The sequence below is a fragment of the Candoia aspera genome, chromosome 2 (assembly GCF_035149785.1).
Source record: "Candoia aspera isolate rCanAsp1 chromosome 2, rCanAsp1.hap2, whole genome shotgun sequence".
NCBI lineage: Eukaryota > Metazoa > Chordata > Lepidosauria > Squamata > Boidae > Candoia > Candoia aspera.
Genome location: NC_086154.1, coordinates 121,350,617 through 121,371,370, shown reverse-complemented (window position 1 = coordinate 121,371,370; position 20,754 = coordinate 121,350,617). Strand labels below are relative to the sequence as shown.

Sequence of the window (20,754 nt, the reverse complement as noted above, 5' to 3'; positions counted from 1 at the left end):
TGTACAAATTTCTGCAATGGAGGATCCAACAACAATGAGCTTAAATACTTACTTTGGAGCAGTAAAGAGCATCTTATCCTTTCTCTGGTTTTTTGCATACTTAAATTACCAAATTTGAAAGCGAGTTTTAAAATTCTGTCTACATAGGAGAAAATAGAGTTTCATGAAGGGATCACAACTGTTCTGCCATTGAAGGGCTGTAACTTCCAAAGAAAAGCAATTTTATTTATGACAAAATACCATACACATTCTCAGTACCTTCTGGGCAGTATTCTGCAAACACTTTGTGCATGATCTTTCTAGTCACATTAGTTACTGGTGTGTAGCCAACAATAAACTCAGAAATGCTTGAGCGATTTGTAGAATAAAGAACGGCATCAGGCATCCTACCATGTCTTTTGTTTGGCTGTATCATGCTTATAATGATTAGCAAACCTAGTAAGGAAAGAGGGATGAGGATTTCCTGCATAAATGAAAGAAGTGAAATAGAAATAAGTAAAAAACAACCATCTTCAATTATATCTGCAATAAGGTGAAACACACATAATTGCAGCTTTAAAATTAATCAGAAATGTTTTTAAGATGAAACATAGATAAATGCAGCTTAAAATTTGCCTATTCAGAAAACAGCTTGCATGGTAAGAGGGATTCATCACAAAGCACCCACTTATCAGAAGGCAAACTGATAAGACTGCTCCCCACAATCTTCCCAAATTCCCTTGGATGTCTTCTATCAACCTGGCTTGCCCACGCTTTTTCCTGTACAGAGCCCAGAGGCATTTTTGAAAATGACCTTAAGCTAAAATAGGAGGCAGGCGTATTAGGTATGCTTGCCACCTTGAGTCACCCAAAATATATAAAAGATGAGATTAAAATCTACTACTACTACTACTAATAATAATAATCTGATTTTTTAAAATCAAGTTTTACAGAGAAACAAACAAGAATGAATTATTAATATATATGTCAGCAGTGTCCCCAGGGAGGTCAAAATGAGTAGGATGGCTAGTGTGGCAGTATGACTGAAGGTCACCCCGTTGTACATGCATGCCACAGTGATACACATACAAAAGGCGAGGGGCTTGGATAGCCCTGCCACAACTAACATCTTGCCTTTTGTGATCCCTATGTGGATGTAACTGATATGCACGATATTCAAAATGGATTTCAAGACCTTTAAAATAACATTTTATACGGTAAGTAAAATTAATTTAAAGCACATTTTAGCAAAGAAACTAGTTGAGCAGTTTATTAGAACTGTGGCATTCAGTTTGCATACTATGAACAAATTAAACCATGCAAACTCTGTATGTGTTAATTTTGCCCATTAAAGTCAAATGCCATCTAAAGTGCTGTTGATTAACTGTAGGCATCAAGTTGCATTCTAAATAATAGTTATTTTCATTGCATCTGCTTGGAAAAGAAATGAGATTATTGTATGAAATGCTTTAAAGTCTTCTTTAAAGATGTTTCATAGACTTGTTCCTGGGCCAGAGCACATCCAGGTATCACAAACTGCTGCCTGTTAGGAAGATTAACTTCCAGAAAAACTGCCACACTATTTCTGGAATGGGCAGATCCACATGATCCAGAGGAAAAATGGTCAGAATGGTGCATTACATCTTTACTCTGAGAGGTATATATAACCGATGAGAAACTTCTGGTAAGTTTGGGATATTACACGTTCTTATATGTATGTATATATGTGTATGTATATATACCAGGCATTAATTTAATATTTTATATGAAAGCTGACAGAAAATAATTTGATATAGAAATTTCTCTGGAATGCTGAATGTGCAATTGATTTGAGACATTCTAAACCACTCCGTAAATGGGATGGGCTTTAAATAAAAGAGAACGGGTTGTATTTGAGGAGACTGGGACACTTCTTTTGTAAACTAACCTGATACAGCAAATCTGCTTGTTTTTAATTATGCATTTACTTATAAATGTGTATTTATAAAGAAATCAAATGCTTTATAAAATGCTAACATTCTTTACTGCTCTCCCCTACAAGGGAAATCAAACCATCTCTAATGAATCCCCTGGAGTTGCTCATAATCAGGCAAATTGATAACAGTGTTTCTCCTTGTCACAGGTTCGTTTGATAACCAAGGGACTGTTTATTCAGACTCACCCCAAGACATTCCCCAATAAGACACTGCACACAAGAACTTTGGTTCTCCCTTTTTATATTGGGGAGGTACTTTACTTGTAACCAACTGTTTGTAGGATAAAAGTGCTCTGCCTATCTAAGCGACGAACTAATTATATGTTTTCCTATCTCCTGACCTATATTTCTATTACTACAACTACTCTAAGCAGTGCTTATTCCTAACTAATACATTGTATCACTAAATTATGACTGTTTAATACCCTATTACTATAACTACTAAACTCTACTGCAATAGCTACTACACCCTAATACTTCTACTACAATTCTGCTCCTGAATACATTATTCCTTTCAGAGGACAGAATCTCCTGTTCTTTCCCTCTCGCGTTTCTGTAAACCTTTCCTGCTTTTTCCCTCGCTGCCTCTTACATCTTTCTTCTCTCCCCCACACACCCACACAGCTGTTCCAAACACAGGGCTTTTTAATAGCAGCCCTGACGTCCTTATGTTAAGAGACGTAGGAGTAACAAAGGGAGGAAAGCAATCCCAGGTGCTTGCAATATGGGCGTAACCTGTCCTGCCATACTCCTGTAACTTTATAAATTATATTTTATTGTTTTATTATTTTCTTTTTAATATCTTTATAATTTTTAGAGTATTTTACCAGTTGCAATCTGCTCAGAGAACTTACTAGATGGATATGGTCCTGTCTGATTATCTGGGATGAGTCCAAACCTGTTGTCCTGATGAAGTGGACAGGGCTCTGGAGCCATGAGTTCAGCCACCTGTTTTAGATCCACGGCCCTCCTGGTTGCATAAAGTGATATGAGGTTGGGTCCATGTGGTGGTGAATGTTCTGAGGGAGTGGGTGGTTCATTTAGCTTTGAAAGAGACCCTCTCCTCAAGAAGCTACTGTTGGATCCAATGGAAGTGGACAATTTTTGTCCAGTCTCCAATCCTCCTATTTTAGGGGAGGGTGTTGAAAAGGTACTTGGCATCCAGCTCCAGAAGACCCTGGAGGAAATGGATTATCTAGACTCTTTTCATTCAGGTTCAAGGCCTGGTATAACATTGAGACAGCATTGGTCATGCATGTTGATAACCTCTGGCAACAGCAGGATGGAGATAGTGCATCAATCCTACCTCTCCAGTCAGTGATTCTTGATATCATCAATCATAGTATCCTTCTGGGACTTCCTGTGGGAATGGCAAATTGAGAGGTACCGCTTTTTTAAGCAGTGCCGGCGGTGCAGCATTTTCTGGGCACAGGCTGGGTCCCTGCAGCCTGAAGAATTCTCCGGAGGTAAGAAGAATCCAGGAAATCATGCCTTTTGTTCTCTGGATAGCATTTTCTTGTTGGGGGGGCAGGGGCGTGGAACAGAGTCCTGTGATCAATCCCTGAGAATGCTGGGAGGTGCAGATCTCATCAAATTGGGGCTGCAACGAAGCCGTAAAACAGACACTAAATCTTGCCACCCCACTTCTAAAACACCAAGGGGTTTTTTTTAATTTGTTACCAAAGAGAGGCCTTTTGCAACAAAGAAATACAAACCTCTTGGTGATTTTCATTATTTTTGGAATTTATTAATTTGGAAAGTTGGCTTTTTTAATATTTAAGTTGTAATATTGGGATTGAAATTTTTTGCTTTTTTGTTGCTATTTTCTTAATGTCTTGAGGATTATAAAAGATTTATCTGCTTTGCTGAATCTGCGGAGTTGAATTTTGAGCTATCTGCCTCTGCTTTCCTGTGAGAATGGCTTTTATTTACATCTTTTTTCTCCTGATAACATACTGTGGAGAGACATGGAAGAAATGAAAGTGATCTTTAAAGAACTCTATCTTGACGTCACCCAAGCCCTGGATCATCTCTTAGAAGCTGTGGAGTCTAAACCCTACCAACAACTTGAAAAAGAAGACAAGAGTGAAAACTACTTTGAGAGTAGTGCTTCTTCTTTAAAGAAGAAAATGAGGGTTAACGTTTCCGAGTTAAAAAGTGAAGGGAGAAGAATTGGATTGTGGAGAGCTAACTTTGATTCTGAAGAAGGAAGAGTTCCAGGAACAAAGGGAAAGATACGATTGGCTGTATTCCTGGAAAACTGAGACCAAGAATCAAGACTGGCTGCTGAATTTGAGACTTGTAAGGGGAAAGTTCTGTGTGTAATATGGAGATATGTGAACGCCTTAGTCTATTTTGAAGTGGTATAATTGTTTAAATGTGTTTATCAGAATGGTCTCTTAAAGGTTGTTTTTGCTTTGGGGATAATGATTTTACCTTGGGTAAAAGGACATCAAAAAGTTATTGTTTAAATATACAATAGTAGTAAGGTGTAATGTTTATGTATATAGATGCTTTGGCTAATTGCCTAAGTATGTTTGTTAGGATAGGTTTTAAAGGCTTTGATGGATCCTTTTGTTTTTGTTTTTTTTCCTTGTTGAAAAATATTAACCAAATGTAGACAATCTATTTTCTGTTATCTTAGTAGGCAGAGAGGATAATATTTCATTATTTCCTTTTAGGTGAATAATTATGTTAGAAAAAGTTTTTTTTATTTTTTTAAGAGGGAGAGAGAGTTTGTTTTAGAGGAGAATGTTATATAGAGATGGAAATGCTTTATAGAAACAATGTTCTTCTTAGTTTAAATTAGAGTAAGAGATTGATATTGAGTTATGTATGTCTTTGTTGTAGAAAGCACAAAGTCACCATGTAATAGTCTTTTTTGTATTTTCGCACTTTTTTAGTTTTCTTTTTTCTTGTAGTATTCTTTGCTTATTCTTTTTAGTTTTTATGTATTTTAAAATACATAAAATTTTCATATATTGAAAAAATCAATAAAGCTTTATATATAAAAAAATCATAGTATCCTTCTGGACTGTTTTAGAGGTTTGGGAATAGGAGGCATGGTGTTGCAGGGGTTTTTCACCTTCCTCCAGGGCAGATTCTAGTTGGTGTTGGGGGAGGGGAAGAGAGGTCCAGCCCTAGATCCCTGCTTTGATGGATAACTCTGTGCTCCATCCTCTCCCTTCTCCTATTCAACATCTATATGGGTGAAGTCATCTTTGGCACTGGGTGAGGTATCACCAGTTGTCAGCTCTTGGAGGTAGACCAGACTAGGAAACCAAAGTTAAAAATACTACTTTTATTATAGGGTTACAGTAACAGAATCTTGCAAATCTGAAAGCACCTCCTCCTGCCCTTTCTCTATCTACAAGAGAACAAGGGAGAGTTGAATCTGAGGCTTTTTCTCAAATTACATATCTGCTTTGGACTCAGATTTCTTTTACCTGACCACTGTCTTGGTTGCAGCTCTTCCTCCTGTTCCTTAAGGTTATTCTCACAGCCCATTACTCCAGTATGCTGATGATACCCAATTTACATCTCTGTCCCAACCTGATCAGGTAATAATGTCAAGATTCTTTCCCAGTGCAGGCTGTTTGAGCCTGGATGGGGAAGAACAGGCTTTGGCTCAACCCTGAAAGACTGAGTGGCTGTGGGTTTTGAGGCCTTCTGAATCTGGAGATTTTCCATCTTTAACCATGCATGAAGTTGTACTCTCCTAGAGCTGGCACACAATTTGGGGTCTTCTTAGTCACAGCTCCTGCTTGAAAAGCAGGTGGTAGCTGTGGTTGAGAGGGCCTTTGCTCCAATCCATCTTGTGCAACAACTGCACCTGTTCCTAGACTGAGAGGCCCTGCTCATGGTTACTGATGCCTTATTCACCTGTGCTTGGACTACAGTACTACAGTGCACTCTTCATGGGCTGCATCTTCAACTGGTCTAGAATGCAGCAGTTTAGGCAGTTTTGGGTACACCACAGCATACCTGTGTAACTGTTTGTTGTTGTTTTTTGTTGCAGTGCACTATGGAATGTGATTCCCCCCAAGATCTAAATGGTCCCTATTCTGTTGGCCTTCCACAAAGCCTTAAAGATCTGACTATGGCCTCAAGCTTTAGGCCAGGATGTTCGGTGACCTGTGATAAAAGGATTTTTACTCTCTGCAAAAGATAGAGCCAGCACCCGTAACAGAGACCCCAGGATGTCATTGTCTGAAAGTAAGAGGGGCATGTCTACATTTTATCAGATATTTGGCATACCATAGTGAAAGGGGAACTCTGAAAGAATGAGGGTCCTGACTGGAGAAGTAAACACCTAAAACAGCACCTTGTCCATCAGAGTTGAACAAGGCAATTACCCTAGCAATCAGCAAAAGCATAAAAGTTTTCCTCTATCTGGACAGAGAATCCCCACACTCTTGAACAAGCTGCTTGGCCAGCTCCCAGTTTTTGAGTGAATGGATGAGTGAATGAGAAAACATGGGTGAAGAATGTTCTAAAGCAATAACACTTAACTAAGTTTGGAACTCTGTGCTTGCTTCTTGTTAAAAGATTTTAATTGCTTCTCTAATTGGCAACTAGGGAAAGGAGTCCCACTGAGTGTTGTGTTCTTCTTAAATAAATTCCCTGCCCCTTTAACAAAGCTGTACCATAATATGCTTTTTCAAGATGCCTGATCACAGTCATGTGTGAAGTGTTGTTCAGAACAAGCAGAAAAAAACATGTGCTTAAAGAGCGGAGCGATTGCCTGTAAGTGAGACAAAGAAAATTAAAGGGCTGTTTAGATTTCTTAAAGAAAAACTTGCGTAAGAAGCCTCATTTGTATGATGGCTTGTATGTCAGGTGGGGGGGGCTGGAGTCAGACTCAGAGGTATGGCACTGTATTAGTTGTCATTATAGTTATTTTATTTGTGCTATTGTTGCTGTTTTATCATTGTTAGCATTATATAAATAAAGGAAAGCCCAGATGGTTTTCCAAGTGAAAGATACAGAACTTTTATGGCTCCTATATTGTTAGAGGTTTACCATGAGTCATGCAACCTTACTAAATTTACTTTTTTTATTTTATGAGGTTCAATTTACAATAATATTGAAATTAAAATAAGAGAAAGCCCTTATTAGATGTGAAAAGTATAGGCCAATAACTGCTTAAGAGTGAAGTCACGATAATAACAGCATTAGCCAAGAGATCTAAAATTTATCCAACTCAATCAGGATTTATGAAAAGCTGACAGGCATCCAGTAATATTCATTCAAAGAGTCCCCTTTTCGGGAGAGATGGGCAGTGATAGAAATTAGAAATAAATAAATAAAAATATTCATTTGGTGATTGAAACTTTGGAACCAGCAGTACATAAGGTTGATTCAGCTTAATCTTGCTGTATGCTGAAAAGGTCTTCAATATGGTTCATATTAAGTTCTGGAGCATGTTTTTAAAAGATTTACTTTTCTACCATCTTTGGAAGAATCTTTTTAAAATCTTAATTTAACAAAAATTTAGCTAATTAATTAATTAGATTAAAATTTAATTAATTTTGAATCCTGGATTACAATTTGGCATCTTCATACTATAACTAGAGTGATCACAAACAGTGGATAGAAATTGGTGGTTATCTAAAATAACTTTTGAGCCCTTGGGCCAAGATTAATATAATTAGATTAATGTATTTTTAAGAGGGATTCTGGTATTAATTCCTACTGGATATTTTACACAAATAAATTATTGAGAAGGTTTTTGTGGCAAGACAAGATTCTTTGGCTGTCTTTGGCCAAAATGAGGTTGTTTTATGAGGACAGTGGCTTTAGTCTAATTAGTTTGCAATATTATATTTGGGTTTTTATTTTAACATCTGTATTTACGCAGAATGAAAATTCCATTGATTATCACTGCCTTTGGGCTCATTTAGAGCCCATGTGTAACTCCTCTGAAATCTTGGCTAGTCCTTAAGTTAACTTATTGTTGATTGGTTCTTTGTTCTGATACTTCATGTACCAACAGTACAAATGCTATCTTCGCAGCATCAAGCTTTCCTTTTGCCCTAGGAGAGGGTACATCCTTTCAGCTTCAATTCAACAACATCAAAAGCAGCAGGATTACTTACACATATTCTCTACTGTTCCCCATTAGTTGGATGATTTTCAGCTTTGAGGGCTCAGCTTCCATGTTGACACTGACCTGGTTGTGAATTTTCTTTAGCTTTTTTTGGCAAAATATTCAAATGGGTTGCCAATGGATCATAGTTAGTCTGTTCCCTCTTCTATGCTCTTCCCATCATGGGAAAGCTTTTTCAATTTGAAGATAGCAAGGAAAAAGTAAGTCTTGTGCTGAGCAGGAATTAACAGCTTGAACCAACTGATTAGTAGTGCCTATTTGAAGAATTTTAAAAGACTATGTCTTGAATATAAGTTACTGGATCATTGACTTGGAGGTATATACAATTAAAGCGTTGACAAAACAAAATGGCCAAGAAGCTTTAGCAGCTTCAGAGGTACCTGAAGTATCAGAATTTTTAAGTGACACTGTATTTGAACTAAAATCAACAATTTAATTTTATGCATTTTTCCAAAAAACCTGATTTTTAAATATGATTTAGGGAAGAAGTTAATTCATCCAAAAATCTCTTTTTGTGTTTAATGGACTCCTCAAATAATGTTTTAAAAAGGATGGATATCTGATTTTTTTTTTTAATGTTGGCATTATAAGAAATTTAAGGGCTGTCGGACCCATATGATTTGGTCAGGTCCATTTATGGCTTTTTTTTTTTTTACTTCAAGTCATTACATACATTAACATTGAAGAAAAATATAGTACAGATGTGATTTTGTATTATTCTCTCAAAATATGGAATTTGACATTTAAGGAAGAACACTGGTTCTATTGAGCATGGTTTAGCAAAGACAATTATCCTACGTAGGTGGAAAAAAATGTACCCACCTGATGTTCAACAGATGTGCTCCCTAACCATTTTTGAAATGTCATTTTAGTATTAAAATGAAAAGATAGAGCACCACTTTTAATATGTTCTGGATTTAATAGTATCTTAAAGGGCTGACTTAATTCTGTATCAATAATATAGAACTTCATTTAATGTTAGTATGTTTTAATTACTATTATATATTAAAGTTTTATTGTGCAGTTATTACTATTTATATTATTGATTATATTTTGATTTTAACATTTCACTTTTTAAAAATCATGGGTTAGCCTTCTGGTGCATACATTTCTAATGCTATAGTTCATAGTGTATTTGGGTTGTACAAGTCCCACAGCTATGATAAGGTAAGAAATCCATGAATTTACTTAGATCTGTAGTTATTAATAGAACGTACCTGCATACAGACTCCTGTAATTATTACTTCGATATAAGTCATCTGCTTTTAATGTTGAAATGCGGTTAAAATACAATACTTCTAATCAACTCACCTGAATACTAGTCCTTTTTGTCCGCCATTTAATTAGGCAGTTCTTGTATAAAAGAACTCTAGTTTGTCGCCACACTCCTTCTTGTCTTGGAGCATCTGTGGACATCTTGTGTGTCTAGCCTGAAAAACAAACATGATATATTTGGTGTGGATGTGGTGTGAAACAATGCATATGGTGTGAAACATCATATTAATTTATACCTTCTTTTAAATGCCCAGCTGTAGGATTTTTCCAATTCTGTGAATGGTACTTTACCTAAACAGTGTTGTTAGGTTTGGGAAAGAAACTTGGTCATTTTTATAGGGCATTTTGTGATCATGGAAATGTTCAGTAGAATGTTTAGAGTTTACATTCTTAAACTTAACAATTTATTTACATATACAGTATTTATATATTACCCAGCTCCCAAGACTCTAGGCAGTTTATAATAAAATTAAAAGAATATGTAGAACCTGACAATCAACCCAATAAAAAATGGGAACCCAATATCATCATTCATGACAATACTATAAAGAAGTCACCGTATGCCTACTGAAAGAAAACTGTTTGAAGAAATGAGGTGGGTGGCAGGTGCATTTCCAAGGGGATGTGTTCCCTAACAAAGGGGCACTACAGAGGATTGCCTTTGTATGCATGTAGGAGTAGGGGCCCTAAGCATTCTCTCCCAGCTTGCATGCATGGGCTGGGGAGCGTCAACTTGAAATAAAGGGTACCTGAGGCATCATGAAAGGCTTGATAGATCAAAACGAGAACTTTGGACTGGAATCAGAAACTTACTAATAGCCAATTCAATGGCTAGAAAATTGGTGCAATATTGCATGCCACATTTTGTAGTTTCTGGATTATCTTCAGAGGCAGGCCCATGCAGAATGCATTATAGTAGTCTAAGCATGTGGCGATTAGAGCATGAGCTATTGTTCAGATTTTCACTGTCCAGGTAGAGAAAGTGAGATTTGCAGCAGTTAGCAATTTCCCCAGTCTAAATCCAGATAGGAGGATGACACAAACTCCTAATAATGGGTATATTAAGATGAGGAAGAACAGTAAGGAACAACCAAGGGTATATTCAGAATCTGCAGAAATCAGCATTTATCTATAATGACACACTTCTTTTTCACATCATCTTTAAGCCAGAAAGAAGCAGGGATGGGGGCAATTCAATCTGCAATTACATTTCAAGAGTGCTTTGCTTGACATTCTGCTGAAGCAAACTGCCCCTTCAAGTTTCACAGTTGTGTGTACACTCATATTTCCAATTCAAATTATTTAGAGCCAAGGAGAGTTAAATTGTAAGGTAAACTACATGCTATCATGGAGGTCCTGAATGTCAGCATCTTATTTAGCAGCAATCTGTATTTTGTTTTCAATCTTGTCCCCTGTATCTCCTAATTTCATTGATGACAGCATGTCTCACATTGAATGGCTGCTGCCCAGCACTATTATTATAGCACCTATTGGGTACACTTCACTTACAATTGTAACAGGCAGGTAAGTAAATGCACCCATCATTACAAATCCTTCTCAATTATCCGTGTGATAATTGAGAAGGATTTGTAAATGACAGGGTTACATATAATTGGAAAGTGCTAGTATGACAGGGTCACATATAATTCTAATGAAAGTATTGTATTGTTATCCTGAAAAAGTAACTGAACCAATCCAAATATAGTGCATTTCCTCTGATAAACAGTATATTATGATCACTTTGGTGGTCCTGAAATCCCAAGGAACTGCTTCTAGTAAGACCTTTGAATGATAAATATTGCCTATCACTTATACAGTATAACTCTTTTCTTCAGAGTCCCTCTTACTAGCTTAATCGCAGCTGCCAGACAAAAGGACATTCTTAACCTTTCCTTTAGCCCCAAACCAAAACAGCCCACAGAACATAAATCTGCTTTTGGCTAAACTTTACCTCCGCCTCATACCTCTTTTATCGGCACCCAATTAAATGGCGTCTTCGGACAACTCCCTTCCACGGGAGCCAAATGCTAATGCATACTCGAAAGCAGTTAAAAGGCAGAGATCACTTTGTGTGACTCTACTCTCAGTACTGCTAAGTGCCAGTGTCCAGAACCCACCACACCCCATTCATTGCAGATCAAGGAGGTGAAAATGTCAACAGGGCAGGCAGGTCTATCAAGCTACCATAGAAATGTCACGGATTATAAGGAGGCCAGGCAAGCAGAAAATCGTTGCAATAACTTTATGCAAAATAAACTAAAATGCCAGATGAATATTATTAAAGAGGCCAGGACACAGCCACAGGAATAATTAAGTGGGCCAAATGGGTATTTTAGGTTCCCACTGGACCTCACCTCTAACCTTGGATATTATTGGTACTAAAAGCTGTCCATTCCTATTGAGGCTCCATGCACTGCACCTCACAAGGGCAGAAATTTCAGTCAGCCGGAAGCAAGCCTAAAATGGGTTTTAAAGAGCGCAAGGGAAGCGGAATAAAGTGGTGCTGATTTTCTCCTTGCACCACCTCAACACACTTCAGGTTTTGCTTAGTCACAGCGGCGGCCCGGTTTGAAGTGCCGCCATTGGAGGCAAGTGCCGGCGCTGCATTATGTCTCACCGGCAGGCAAGCGGTCATGGGATGCCCTTAAGACTCAACTTTACACAGTACCCTCGCCCTGAAGATGGAGGCAGCTCTCCTCCCCCCCAACTGTCCACGTCTCCTCGTCCTTCCTGACACCACCTTTTCCCTATCCCCCCTTTCTCTCTAGTTCTCTCTTCTCCTCCCCTCCCCACTTTTACGTTACGCGGCGTCTTTCTTCCCGCGCCTGCTGCTACCTCCGTCCACAGCTTCGCAGTCCCGCTAGATGCGCAGCCGGAAAGAAGCCTCAGCGCTCCAAGCAGCGCTCCTTGCGCAGCAGCGCCTCCCCGTCGATCCGGATTGGAGGATGGGCGGTGGACGCCACAGCCAGGCTCCCCCAGCTTCCCCGAGCCGCCTTGGGGCGGAGCGCGTCGACTATCCCCTTGGCAGCGGGGTTGCTGCAGAGCGCGCCGCCGCTCTCTTAGCTGCTTGCCCAGGGCCGTGGGTGGAAATAGTAGTAGGAACTTTGTTAGGAGCAACTTTCACTGTCCCGCTTCTCAGGAATCACCCTCCAGAAGACGAAAAAAAGAAAACTTGTTTAAAAGTGGGAGGCGTTTCTGACAGGTGATTTTGCCTTCAATGGACCTTTATTGCATCAGGATCCGACGTTAGAGGACAACTCCACGCGGTCCACGAAAATGCAAGGGAGGTCATTAGCCACTGGGGTGATGCGGCTTGGCCCCATCCGGTGCCCACAAACTTGCAGTGAATGGGTAGAGTTCTGAGCATCTGAAGCACACCCGGCAGAAATAAGCGGCTTGGGGACTGCAAAGATCACTTACTTGATGTCCTGGTCCTGCCTCAAGAGCACTCCTCAGACAAGGAAGAGGACCCAGGAGGAGGCATTTTTGTGTTACAGGCCCCAGTGAAGATGCTGGGCAACCCTGTCATTTCTGTCCTGTCCTGGACTCCAGGCAGTTCTCAACACCACCTCCTTCAGATGATAGACTGTATCAGAAGAGAGAAGTTGGACCCGATTAGGCCCAGCTGCACTCCACTGTTTAGTATTTATGGATCTAAATACTAAAAATGGGCTTGGCAAAGTTGCTGGAATAATGTTATTCCATGAAAGAATTCATGGATAGATTTCCCCGCTGCAAAAACATTCCTGAGTTCGATTTGACACATCTTCTGACATGTCTTGTCTGCTCTTTCTGATGCTGCCATTTTGGTGAGTTGTATGTGTGCTTAATTTGGACTAAGTTTACAACAATGGGATTAGCTTGACAATTTATTATGGCAATAACCCAGATATAAACAGCTCTTTATAAGCCCAGGACAGCTTAATCTCACCTGTTTCTCTATGAAATACTGTAGGTGTTTTCTGCTTTTCTGTGAAGATGCCATTTGTGATTGTATATATCCAACATTCTAAATATAGCTGTTGAGCCCCAAAATACTTCAGATTTCTAGGGTGGAGAGATCTAAGTTCCCAGTTAATCCCATTTCTTTTCCAAATATTGACTGTACCTATGTGCAGAGCCCATGACTCTAAAATGTACAGTGGTATAAGATTTGGAATCAACTCATATGTTACAGAGAAATTAAACACCAGCTTTTAGTATACCCTTTGTGCCAGAACATGTTAAAATGGGCATCTAGATAAGCAAATCCAGATTTCTGTAGATGTTCAAGTGGATTTTTTTTTCATTCAAGGCAGAAAAAACTAATTTTTGCAAATGTCAAGGGTCGCCACATGGTTCTCAGAGGAAAGAAAGAAAAGATACGGTTGTGTGTCAGCTAAGGCAAGGAGCTTGAGAACTAGCTCATGTTGGTTGCAGGTTTTGAATCAGTAAGCCAAGCACTGAGTGCCCCAGAGCATTTCTGCCTGAACAGGGAGATGGCAAGACTTTTTATTCATTGCACATCAAGTCCCATGTTCTGAAATACATGCTGCTTCTCAAGTATATTTCAGTTTCAAAAGTGGCATTTATGGAAAGGAGTGCAATTGCTCCAGAAACATGTTGTTTTTATTTTGGTTGCTTTTACTGTATTTTTTTTTCAGTTTTTCACTGTTAGCTGCCCAGAGTCATATATATGAAATGGACAGACATATAAATTTATTAAATAAATAAACCAACCAACCAACCAATCTTTCAAACATATGGAACACATCTTAATGTCTGGATTCCATTCAAAATTGCTAGTGCTGGCCAGCATTTTGCTTGAAATGTATAAAAAAGAACAAAACCTTTTATCCAAAGTATTTCTATCCAGTTAATTTGCAAATTCTTATATGGCATATTTTTCAATCACATATTTTTATATATTTTCTTCTAGTATATCATGTTTATATTTTATATTGTCTATTAGTCTTCTATTTGTTTTCTATTTCAATGAGTGAATCCAGAGTATAAATTATCTTTGTTTAAGGCAGGCCAGGGGCCAGGAGCCCCATACATGCATATAACAATGAATTTCATCCTTTTTTTTTTATGTCCAAATTCCTGGATAACTTTATTTCCTTTCTTCGGTGAATAGCTGAATAAATGAACATATTAGCACTGTCATACCATGTAAATTTCATTTTGTTGGTATCTTAATGTCACTTACCTTTTGCTTCTGACGGAATTAGAGACACTAAAGGGCACAAGATGTTGGAATCCAGGATCTATGGTACAAACATGGTTCTTATTTCATGTTGTTCAGAAGAATTCCATTTATTTAAAATTTTGTATTTTACTGAATTTATCAAATTAGAGTTTATCTAAAGCATTATTTCTGCATTAAAAATTCAATTCAGCTGCTATTATTTAAGATCTTCCATTATATAATGATCACTCCCATGCTGTTCCTTGCTCTTTTTATGTTTCATGTGCTTTTATTCACCACATGGCCAGTACTAAGATATGGCCAATCATTACAAGTGCTTAGCTGCACTATTGCCCATTATGAAATTATTTTATTAGGGTTCCAAGGAAGCAGTTCTGGACCCTTGTGAGTACAGTTGAAGTGCAGTGCTGGTTGTAGAATTCTTTCCATGTGGATCAAAAGGACAGTCCATGGATAGACAACTTTGTATAGAGGCAGCAGCCATAAAACTCCACTACTGCTACAATTCCAACTTTGGTCCTGAGTAGGTGGTAGCCCCAAGGTAAGCATAACAATTTGTTAGAGGATGCTAGGAATTCACAGGTCCCAAGCACCCTCATTCCCTGGACATTCCCTCTTAAGCCTCTAAGAGTCAGTTCTTTACTGGGAGAGCAATGGGTGTGAAAGAAAGAAAAATTAAAGAGAAGGAAAACTTCAGTATTTGGTGTGAATCAGTTTTTGGAATAGAGAATACAAAGGTATAGATTCTAGACCTCCAGGAGATGTCAGTAGTAGTACATGTGTGCCTGATTTTATACTCATAAAACTTAATTTCTGTAACATTGGGAAGAGAACGTCCCTCTTCCTCAGCAAAATCCCAGTATCAGGAAGCCACTAATAGCAGTTGCAAGCCACAAAAGAGGCTATGTATTCTTGCAGGCGATGCATCCCTGTCTATAGAAACTTGTGGGGATCCATTGGAATGAAAACAAGATGGGTAGAATTAGCCTGCTTTAGCGTTTAACAAATTGAAGGAAAAGTTAAATAAGCCCATCCCCTCCTTCTGGTGAATAAAACAAACTTTATTTCAATTTGAGGTAAGGAGGGACTTGAACTTGAGGCGTTTAGTGTTTTGAAGTACAGTAAGGAAGGGTTTGGGACGGTAGGATAGTTTTTCCCTTCTCCTACAGACTTCAAACAGTTCTATAAGGATTCTTCTTAAGGGATTCTCTGCAATACTTTTTGAGGAGTTCAATTATATCTTAATAGGAATACACATTTCTCATAATGGTGTACTATTATAATCTTCTGGCTGTATTATTGATTATATAATGTATAATTATTGATCATATAATGTAAGCACTTAATGGCAATGAGTTTTTCAAAGTGCTTTGAGACTAATGAGTGCTTTAATGCTGATTGCTTTAGAGTTTTAATTATTTCCTTAGATATTTCAATCATAACAGCACAGAGTGGTCTTTTAAAATGCTGAAATGGTAGCAGCACTTGCCATAAGCTAAGAACAGGGCTCGGACCACACTGTAAATATAAATAAGGACCCAATCTAGTTTAGCAAGAATGCTTCTCTTTTGTTTGCCTCATTTACTTTCCTTTCCATAAAGCATTTGTATTAACTTTTGGGTTTTGTACTCATTGACAGCGTGTGGGAAAAAAATTACCTAAGTCTCTGAGACTGTGGGTTTTTTCCTCCTCTTCCTCTTGCCCTATGCTTGTTCCATGTTACATTTCCCCCCCTATCAAATCTGCCCTTGGTACTCAGAATTTAGACACTGAAAATTGTTGGGAGGAATCCAATATGCCCTTAAGAAAACACCCAGGAAAAGACTAATCAGCTACTCCACACTGGAAAATGAGTATGTCTGGTGATCCTCAAGGTAGGAAATGGCAGCAGTCTGAATCGTTCACACTCTTTCGTCCCTTATCTCCTGCCTCTTCACCCAGGCCTTTGGTGAGGGAGAGTGAGACCCCTCGCTTGCCATAGTTTATTTTTTGTGTTTTATTGATACTATTGTAATTTATTTGATTGTTGTGAGTGGCCCAGAGTTGTTGAGAACTGGGCAGCACACAAGTTTAATAAATTATTATTAAACCTAGACCAAAATCCTGTATACTACCCAACTGTGAAACTTCAGCTGAAAACAGTCCTAATTTTCCTCCCCAACAAATGTGTATGTGCAGGTTACTTTGTGTGGGCATACAGATATACTGTATACAAAAAGGTATGGACAGGACCAGGAAAAACATTGAGTTAAATTAATAACTATTGCTTACATTTAATTATCTGTACATATACAGATTATCTGTGTATTTACACCTGTACATATGCTCACATGGAGAAACACTATTTATAGAAAGTTAGGTTCAACAAATATTAATCCATGCCAAACATACCTCCCAAGGGAGTACATTTCACAGCATGAACGTAATGTAGGCAAAGGACCACTCCTGCATCTCTGAAGAACTACTGGTGGCAGGAGGAAAATCATGAAAGCCTCTTCTTGTATAAGTTTGTAATGACTGTCCCATAAATAGGTCCTAATCTGCTTTGGCTGTAAAATATAGCATCCCTACTTTACACTGCTCAGAAAACAGAAAAACAAATTTGCATATTTTGTACCAGCTGCAACCTTCAGGCAATTTTCAAGGAAAATTTTCAATTTTCAAGTAAAGACTAGCTATAAAAATAAGCCAGAGAACATGTAGTGGTGAAACTCAAAACAATCCTTTGCTGAATCTCTGCTACCTACAGCAGAAGCAAGATTCAGTAAAGTGTTTCAGTGTTTTATAACATTATACAAATAAATTATTCAAATTCCTATATTGGAACAATAAACTGACATTTTAAAATGCTTTATTACAAGCAACAAAGTTCCAGCAAGGCACTTTAACATAATAGCAGCAACAATACAATACTTTACCACTGATAGATTTATAAGTCTCATATATTATTCTAACCATTAGAATTTTGTACAGCAAACTGGTTTTGAATATGCTTTAAAATCAGGACAATTTTTACATTCACATAAAAATAATTCATGAAATTGGTTAACACTGGGATAGAAGTAAAACTGACTTTGAAAGATGGTGGGGGCAAGGCCTACTAATTCTCTGAAAAGTATGTTTTGTGCTACTATGCAAGTGAGATTTTTGAAGCAGGTCTAACCATCTCTTGCCCTATTGTTAATGGACAGGAAAGGAGACCATTGACCACTGAGGGAGGTAAAGGAGAATCTTCAGTGCTTGTGTAACATTTGGGAAATGCAACATTGTCTCTTTGGAAAATTGGGAATAAGAGGAAAGAATGAATGTAATTTCCCATTTGCAGTGAAAGTGAGAACTTTTAGAATGAGGGAAAGTCAAGATAAAAGATAATCCCTTCCCTGTGGAAAATACAGAGAGACTGGCTCAGAAGAAAGAAAGGCTATTACAAACATAGTCTTAATGTTTTGAAAAATAATATAATCCTCTGACTGGCTTTAGAAGTACAAACTCCTGGGCTAAAATGTTCTATCTGCAGCCACCGTTCTAGCAAAGCTCCAAGTTTTGGACTGAATAATCTTTTCCAGCTATAAGAAAAAGCTGGTTGGGTGGTAATTGGAATGAGTCCTTATAGACTAATGGAGCAAGGAGTGCAAATTTTGTACCCATTCTGAGGAAGAGTATGTGTCCCTTGCAAATAGGCTAAGAGTGAAAACATGCCTGAAATTATGAGCTAGCTCAAACAGGAATGAAATTACGTGATATACAAATTAATTTCTGCAGTCTACTGGAATACAAGACTACGTACAAACTGGCTACTGCCCAACTAATAAAAAAGTAGAGGTGCTGTACTGACCCCAGCACATCTCAGAAGAGTATTGAGCTCAATGTTGGGAAGTCTCTTGAAAGCCTCAGTCTTCTGATGGGGAAGGCAGAAATCTCCAACACTTTCTGATTAAGCAAATGTACCAACAAGCAGTCCCAGGAAGAAAGAAAGTAGGCAATCCCAACTGAACCCTTCAATGCCTGAAAGGACAAAGGGATACGAGAATGAAGGGACAGGGTAAGAACGGTACAATGAGTCAGAAATCACTTCAGCAACCACTATGAAACCGGTTAGACCGAGAATTTTAAAAAGTCATTTTTGGCAGATAGTGCTGCCAAGAAAACTAAATGGATGGACCCATTGCTGGTCTCCTGCTGTTTATTTTTCAAATTTGTACCCACACGCTCCCAACAAAGCCAGCCCATGGCAGTTTCCTAGCAGATCAGAAGAACAAGCCAATGGGGACCAGGGTTTTCTTTCTTTTGAAAACAGGTCTGCAGCTGGTACATATTTCATACAATGTAACGGTTATCCCTAGGACATTTTAAATCCTGCTTCATGGTGCTATAATTGAATCAGACAAAGTGAAAGGCAAAGCAAAGATGGCCTCCAGGTCATTTTAAGCAGCAAAATCCTGAGACGGGGAAAGGAAGAGCTGTTTCATTAAAGAGAGATTGAAGGCAACAAACAGGTCATACTGCAACACTGCTGCAATAACAGTTTTGACCTGCTGCATTTCCAAAAAATGTAGAATAGAAAAATCTTTTTAATTCATCAAAGAATTCAAATATTTTTTAACAAACAGAAAATGGAAACTGAATTAAGAAATAATTAACATAATAATCTAATTCAACATACAAATGCACAACAGGTGAATGCTTTCCAATTATCATTCATAGATTTAGTTTATCATTTATAGGCGTACGTTTATGTAGTAAAATACCACTGCAAAAGGTGAGTATACTGATATTTTGTCTTCCGTATAATCCTTTCCTATCTTTGTCTAATGATTTTATTGTGCATTTAGCAACTTCACAATCAATCAACTTTCTGTAAAAAAAAATTCCTAGAATTTATTCTTTAACCATCATACTGAGAACATAGGAAATAGCTGGGATAGCTTTTTAATTTTGTAAGTATAAAGATATGGATCTTACACTTGCATCCTAGTCCTAAATGGATTCCATAGAGTATAACATACATTTTTATTAATTACTGTTTTATTTAAGAGAGATGGAACAGATTATTTTTCTTATAGTTATTTTTGCAACAGTGATGGTAAATGTAAAGCTCTGGTGTTTATAGTTTCACAAACAAGGAAAGACACTGAAAACTGAACACCAAAAAGTTAGCTTCCAAATGTTTGGTAGAACTTGAATGCTGAAATTAAAAAAAAAAACTAACTCAAGATTACATAACATTTTATCATACTATATTCTAATAAGGAATGTACAAAGAGATTTAGTCATTTGGTTTTCACCATTTGCATTTCTAAAAATGAAAAATCTGTGCAAATGATTTACATATCCGCATGCACTTAGTTTTGTGCAACTTGCAGAACGTATTTTATTTATTTATATTTCAGACTTCTATTACCGCCCATCTCCTCCAAGAAAGGGGGAATCTTATAATTCAAAAGAAACAGTAGAATTTGTAGTCTCGCACTATGTTATACATACATTGGTATGTATATGGATTTTTAAAAGGTATAATTCAGAGTGTGAATTAAAGTGCAAATAGAATATATTTTTGTGACTTAATCCAGGCAAGATTAATTCTCTTAACATCTAACCTGGAAATGGAATTCAGATCATGGAGCCCAAAATGGAAAACACAGGTTTGGGGATGATAAGAGAATAAATACACCCTTATTTTGAGACAGTTGCTTTAACAAGCATTACATTAATAAGATGATCAGTATTTTATAGTCTGTATACAGTATTCTGTAACTAAAAAGTAGTGCATAGCTCCATTATATATACAAACACATACAAACACACACAGTGACCTTGATGCATGGAGTTTGCATGCAGTTGAGCATTTATGTCATTTGAGTCATGTTGTTATGATATCATTTACATCAATTTACATCATTTGTGTCATGATATCACTCCAATGGCGTAATTGCTCATTCACAGGACATTTATGAACAGGCACGCTTTCTCCCTAATTAGTTGGTTAAAAGAAGGTTTCTCTCTCTCATATATATAAGCTATTCACTATTTACAGAGTAAATACTGAAGATCAACTGGAGTATTTCATATACAAAGGAAATTCTGATTCAAATTCTACTCAAGTTTCCAAAAGAACTATGCAGATTAAATTCTCAGTATTCTAGTCAGTAAAAAGCATATACTGACTCATCTAAAAAAAATCTTTTATCTAAGACAAACACTGGAGGTATGTAAGGCAAATAAAGA

At 37.6% G+C, this 20,754-nt stretch overlaps 2 protein-coding genes across 3 annotated transcripts in view; both read right to left on the bottom strand.

The window, feature by feature from the left end:
• Window positions 1–9,489, bottom strand: part of LOC134490419 (cholesterol transporter ABCA5-like) — a 55,829-nt gene extending 46,340 nt beyond the window's left edge. The window contains exons 1-2 of the mRNA XM_063293447.1: window positions 9,375–9,489; window positions 259–463 (exon numbers count right to left, since the gene is read on the bottom strand). Of these exons, the coding sequence (XP_063149517.1) occupies window positions 259–463; window positions 9,375–9,479 (310 nt within the window). The 5' untranslated portion in view covers window positions 9,480–9,489. The remainder of the gene's footprint in view (window positions 1–258; window positions 464–9,374) is intronic.
• A 7,874-nt stretch (window positions 9,490–17,363) lies between these two features.
• Window positions 17,364–20,754, bottom strand: part of LOC134490418 (cholesterol transporter ABCA5-like) — an 84,181-nt gene continuing 80,790 nt past the window's right edge. For both annotated transcript variants that reach the window (XM_063293446.1, XM_063293445.1), the window contains exon 40: window positions 17,364–18,534. The gene's annotated coding sequence lies outside the window, so the exon portion shown is untranslated. The remainder of the gene's footprint in view (window positions 18,535–20,754) is intronic.